Consider the following 6,583-nt stretch of genomic DNA (forward strand, 5'->3'; position numbering starts at 1 on the left):
CCAGGATTAGTGCCCTTCACCGTATCTCGGTACCTTCCAAAACCGGATCTTTACCTCAAAGAAGTCGTCGGGAGGACATAGAACATCAAGGAGAAAGTCAGCCTCAAGCAACCCGGTCGAGCATTTCGGTTGCCTGAACGCAGTCTAGAAGAGGAGATACCACTGAATCTAATGGAAATGGAGCAAGGCAGAACCATCTTTGAAGAAGGATGGCGGAAGTCAAGCGCAAATTGGAGGATAGGATCATGACGAAGATTTGGAAGTAGTTGATCGGGAACCTTTTTCAAATGAAATCATGAATATGTCTCTTCCCCAAAATTTCATCATGCCAACTTTCACGCCATTCAAAGGAAAAACCAACCCGAAGGAGCATAAAAGCTACTTCAAGTTAGACTGTCTTTGGACGGGAAGACGAATTGCTTTGTAGAACGTTCCCAACCTCATTGAAGGGACCAGCCATCAAATGGTTCAGCAGCCTACAACCGGGATCCATTCACAACTTCAGGGAACTTGCCCGGAAGTTCATAGCCCGATTCAGGAGCGCGATCAAGAGCAAGAAAACGTCCGATAGCCTATTTGCTATAAGGCATGGACGAAGCGAGTCTATTCGGGACTTCCTGAAACACTTTGATGAAGTAGCCATTGAGATCAAGGACCTAGACGACCAAGTCACTTACAGCGAACTCTGGAGTGGCATTACTCACCAAAGACTTTTGGAGGTTCTATTGACGGACAAACCCAAGACATATGGGACACTGTTGAGCAAGTGCCAGAAGTAGGCTAGTGTTTATGAAGTAATAAATGCTCAGGTAAAAGTTGATCGAGATAGAAGACTCGATCGGGAAACTGAGAAGAATTCTCCGAACAATCGGAACCAAGGATAAAAAAATTGATGGAAGCACGACCAAAGACGGGAAAGCTATACCCCTCTCAATGCCAAACCATCGGAAATTTTGATGAACATTCGGGACAAGAAGTCTTTGAAATGGCCTGGAAAACTGCATTCTCTTCCAGAAGATCGGAACATGACAAAATATTGTTGCTTCCATAAAGATTATGGACATCACAAAGACAATTGTCAAATCCCTAAATCAGAGATCGAGAAATTAATCCAAGAGGGCAAACTTGGCCAATATGTGCGAAGATCTGGAAAACCTCGGGAATGCTCATCGGAGCCAAGAAAGAGAGCTCGATCGCCCAACCCAAAAGAATTCACCAAAAAGGTTGACAAAGGAAAAGAGAAGGCGGATCGGGAGGAGACATCAGTCTATGTTATAATGGGTGGCGACCATGGAGCCAATAAAGAAGGCAAAACAAAAAGCACGGTTTGTAGGAGCCGTACACTTGCCAAAAAAGAGGCAAAAGCCAGCGTACCCGGAACCCATAACATTCACAAATGATGATTTTGAGCGGGATTGTGGTGCCTCATGACGATGCGATCATCATTAAAGTAAAGATTGAAAATCGGGAGGTTCACCGAGTCCTGGTCAATACGGGCTCGTCAGTTGATCTGTTATCTTATGAGGCTTTCAAAAGACTCAAGATAGCTGATGACTTACTTACCCCGTCAACAACTCCTCTCTATGGCTTTGCAGGATCTTCAGTGATAGCAAAAGAAACAATCCACTTTGATCTAAAGATCGGGACGTCACCTCAAGACACACTTGTTCGGGTCAACTTCATGGTCGTAAAGGACTTATCTACATATAATGTGATCTTGGGACGACCAACCCTCAATGCACTCGAGGCAGTCGTGTCCCGAGGTGACATCTCAAGATCTTTAGATCAAAGTGGATTGTTTCTTCTGCTATCACTGAAGATCCTGCAAAGCCATAGAGAGGTTGGCGAATGCAGCTCTGACCAATCTACCTCCCGACAATGCTATGTGAATTATTTAAAGCAAAAATGGAGGTCAAAAAGCTCGGGAAGCGCCTTGACTATTGAAGTTCGCGACGATCGAGATGAAGAAAATATGCAAAGAGCAGAACCGGTCGAGAAGTTAGAGAGAATTCAACTAAGCTAGTCTTTACCCAACCGGGGGACGTTTATTGGATCTGAGCAACCCGAGGAATTCAAGGAGGAGCTAACCAAGTTCTTATGCAACAATGTTGAAAGCTTCACATGGTCAGCAAACGACATGCCCGGGATAGACAGGCGGGTAGTAGAGCATAAGCTCTGGATTCAAAAAGATGCCATCCCGGTCATTCAAAGAAGAAGAAATTTTGCAATTGAAAAATACAAGGCGGTCAGAGTAGAAGTTGAGAAACTTGAAAAATCAGGCTTCATTAAATCGATCGAATGCCCGACTTGGCTAACCAATGTGGTAATGGTCAAAAAGGCGAACGGGAAGTGGAGAATGTGTATTGACTACAGTGATCTAAACAAAGCTTGCCTGAAGGATTGTTATCCTCTACCAAGGATTGATCTATTGATTGATGTAATGGCTGGACATGAAGTCCTCCGCTTCATGGACGCTTACTCGGGGTATAACCAAATCCAAATGAGTTAGGAGAATGAGAAGTATACATCCTTCATGACTGATCAGGAAAGTTACTATTACCGAGTAATGCCATTCGGATTGAAGAATGCAAGTGCCACATACCAAAGAGCCGTCAACAAAATATTCCAAGACCAGATCGGGAAGAACATGGAAGTATACGTTGATGATATGCTCGTAAAAAGTCTAGTTCGGGCTCGGCACTTAGCAGACCTTGAAGAAACGTTTGATGTCCTGAGAACATATCAAATGCGCTTAAATCCTAAGAAATGTGCCTTCGGAATTTCCTTTGGAAAATTCCTTGGTTTCATGGTTTCTCAAAGAGGAATTGAGGCCAATCCCGAGAAGATTCAGGCCTTGATTGAAATGCAACCTCCTAGAACAGTGAAAGAAATCCAATGTTTAACGAGAAGGGTGGCGGCGCTAAATCGGTTCATATCCCGAGCGGGAGAAAAATGCAACTCTTTTTTCAAAGCATTGAAGGCTACAACAAGCTCGGGAGAAATCACGTGGACGGAAGAATGTCAGAAGGCATTTAAGCAATTAAAAGTGTCTCTTGGGACAACACCTGTCTTAGCGCGATCAGTAACCGGGGAAACCCTAATTGTTTATTTTGCCATTACACCAACTGCAGTAAGTGTTGTATTGGTAAAGGGAGAAACAACTCAGAACCCAGTCTACTACGTGAGTCACGTGCTCATTGATGCAGAAACAAGATACCCGGACATTGATAAGCAAGGCTCGGCACTTTTAGTGGCCTCACAGAAGCTAAGGCCTTACTTTATGGCACTCCCAATAATTGTCCCGACCAACTTCCCACTCAAGAAAATCCTTCAAAGACCTGGTGTAGCAGGAAGAATGGTCGGGTGGGTAGTGGAGCTGAGTGAATACCATATCGATTTCAAACCTAGAACAGCCATAAAAGCTCAGGTTCTAGTTGACTTTATTGTGGAAAACAGCTTGCCACAAAATAAAGACCAAGGGGCAACAACTGAAACATCAAACTTGTGGATTCTACATGTAGATGGCTCGAGTAGCACTTCTAGTTCGGGAGCTAGATTGACACTCAAAAGTCCCAAGGATTTCACAGTTAGCTATGCATTAAGGTTCAATTTCCCGGCCTCGAATAATGAAGCCGAATACGAAGCTGTCATAGCAGGCCTGAGAGTAGCCCGAGCGCTCAGAGTCCGGGAACTAGAAGTAAGAAGTGATTCCCAACTCATTGTGAATCAAATCAAGGGGGAGTATAATGCGAAAGATGAGAGAATGGAAAAGTACTTGGCTAAGGTCAAGCAATAGAGGACACCATACCAAGAGATCATTGAAGGGAAACAAAAGAGAGAATAGCAAGGAAAGAGTGATATGTCATCAAAATTACTTGCAAGAAATGCACATTAAGGTCGGCTTTTAGCCTCAAAATTGGGGAGAAGTTCCAACTTCCAACACAATAGTCACGAAAGCCAACCTTACTTCTCTTGTACAACCCAACCATGACCCCCCCCTCCCCAGGGGGCGTCTCTGTTGGAATATGCTCTTTGAGCATGAGTGAATGTGTATGAAAATCATTCATTATATATGGAGAGTTTGTGGAAATAAGTGCATGGAATACCTATGGATTATTAGGTGTTTCATCTCCCAAGGATAGGTCATGAATGGAGGGTTATGAGACCTTTTATCTCCCAAAGAACTTCTAATTTCCCTAGCTTGTTTATAAATGTCTAAAGCACTTCATTTTCCAAAAAAACTTAATTCATTAAGTTTGGTTGTAGATGACAATGGCTTTTCTTACCAAAAAAAAAACACAATGGCTTTTCATGTTTTAAGCTTGCTAATGAGACATAGACCTCCTCTATAAATAGGGATCCCCCCTTGATGAAGATGGGTGTTTTTTTGGGTTTTCTCCTTTGATTTAAGAAGATTGCTAAGAGTTCTTTGAGGGTTTTCTAACGTTTTGTGAGTTTTGTCAATGCTTTGAGTTGTTTTTCGTGTTTTTGAATCTTGCGGTGATAGAAAGAAGTCACATATCAACTTCATCGTTGCGGTCTACTTTGTACTAAGTATACCATTGGTTGTCGTTATATCCTAGGAAACAGAGGTTCATTAGATCTTCAAACACACATCAGAGGGGACGAATCTGTTTTAAGGAAAGCGTCTGATGTGCCTCAACGATTCTTCCTCTTTACTAAGTATACCGTTGTTTGTCATTGTATCCTGGGAAACAAACGTCCATTAGATCCTCAAACACAATCGGAGGGGATGAATCTGTTTTAAGGAAATCGTGTGGTGTGCCTCGACGATTCTTCCTCTTTACTCTTTTTGCTTCCAGTTCAGGTTCCTTTTTGGGTGTATTTCAATTTTCGTGTTAATCAATATTGAGATATTCTTTTGATTGTTGTCTTCTAATTTCTCTTGATAATATCTAGTTTCTCTTAGTTTACTATCAATTTGGCCAACAATCTTAAAACAGATTTTGCATTTCAGATTTGTCAGGTTGAAAAATGGGAGATAACATGAATATGAAGGCTCCTACGTCCTCGACGCAATCATTGGCGGTCTCGATTATTGTGAATCACCGTGAGAAACCTGAAAATTTTGGAGGACTAAACTTCAAAACTTAGCAACAAAAGATGTTATTTTATTTAACAACTTTGAATCTTGCAAGATTCTTAAAAGAGGATCCTCCCACTGATGGAAAGGATGGGTCAAATGCTCAAAGTATTGACTCATGGAAACAATCTAATTTCCTATGCCGAAACTATGTTCTGAATGGCTTGATTGATGCACTCTATAGTGTGTATAGTCCAAAGGGTTCTGCCAAGGAACTTTGGGAGTCCTTAAACCATAAGTACAGATCTAAGGGTGTTGGTGCTAAGAAGTTCCTTCTGGGTCAATTCTTGAATTTTAAAATGATAGACTCAAAGACTATGATGAGTGAAGTGCAAGAACTCCAAACGATCATCCATGAAATTCATGTTGAGGAAATGACCATGAGTGAGTCTTTCCAAGTAGCTGCAATCATTGATGACAAGATGGGTCACAAATTGGCAAATTGTAGATTGCCAAAAAGGAACAAGAAGAAAGAGACCAACTTGGTTGACACTGCCACATATGAATTGTCTGATATGAGTCTCTCCGCGGTGGTATCTGAAGTCAACTTGATAGACTCAAATCCAAAGGAATGGTGGCTGGACACTAGAGCGACACTCCATGTTTGTTGTAATAGATCTACTTTCTCTGATTTCACACCTATGAATAATGGAGAAAATTTATTTATGGGAAACTCTACAACTTCTGAAATCAAGGGTCAAGGAACTGTATTCCTAAGGATGACATCAGGCAATGAAATGAAGCTGCAAAATGTCCTTTATGTGCTTGACATTCAAAAGAATCTGATCTCTAGAACACTTCTGAGTCAAAATGGATTTAAAATGGTTTTTGAATCTAAAAAGCTAGTTTTGACCAAACAAGGTGTTTATGTTGGGAAAGGGTATGTAAAAGATGGGGATGTTGAAAATGAATGTAATGGCTATCAAGCCAAAACCCATCAATGATAAAGAAAATTCTTCCTCTTATATGCTTGAGTCTTCTAACTTGTGGTATGATAGACTAGGTCATGTTAATTTTGATACTCTACGTAGATTAATTAACATGGACCACATACCCTCATTTAACATTGATCCCAATCATAAATGTGAAATTTGTATAGAGACCAAACTAACTAGATCATCGTTCCAAACGATTAAAAGGAATATTGAACCACTTGATTTAATTCATAGAGATATTTGTGATTTAAAATTTGTTCAAACCTGAGGGGGTAACAAATATTTTATCACTTTCATCGACGATAGCACAAAATATTACTATATTTGCTTAAGAGCAAAGATGAGGCTATACAGAAATTTGTTTTGTCTAAGCAAGAAGTTGAAAACCAACTTAAAAAGAAGATTAAGATGGTGACAAGTGACCGTGATGGTGGCAGTGCCTGAAGATCCAAAGGAAGCCAAAGTCATTCGTGTTCGAGCGGCAAGGTTCACAATACAAAATGGCAAATTGTACCGAAGATCCTATGCCGGACCACTACTCAGA

At 41.1% G+C, this 6,583-nt stretch overlaps 1 protein-coding gene across 1 annotated transcript; it reads left to right on the forward strand.

The window, feature by feature from the left end:
* The first annotated feature begins 5,124 nt into the window (after nucleotides 1-5,124).
* LOC149015577 (uncharacterized) lies at nucleotides 5,125-6,048 on the forward strand. Its single transcript, XM_089156558.1, has one exon. The coding sequence runs from the start codon at nucleotides 5,125-5,127 to the stop codon at nucleotides 6,046-6,048; it is 924 nt and encodes a 307-aa protein (XP_089012684.1).
* Nucleotides 6,049-6,583: the final 535 nt, after the last annotated feature.

This window comes from Hakea prostrata, chromosome 5, assembly GCF_041222555.1.
Source record: "Hakea prostrata isolate BN-2017 chromosome 5, UWA_Hpros_2, whole genome shotgun sequence".
In the NCBI taxonomy this organism is placed as follows: Eukaryota; Viridiplantae; Streptophyta; class Magnoliopsida; order Proteales; family Proteaceae; genus Hakea; species Hakea prostrata.

Excerpts from the sequence above, each read along its gene's own strand:
- LOC149015577 (XM_089156558.1), top strand. The coding sequence starts at position 5,125 with ATGTTATTTTATTTAACAACTTTGAATCTTGCAAGATTCTTAAAAGAG.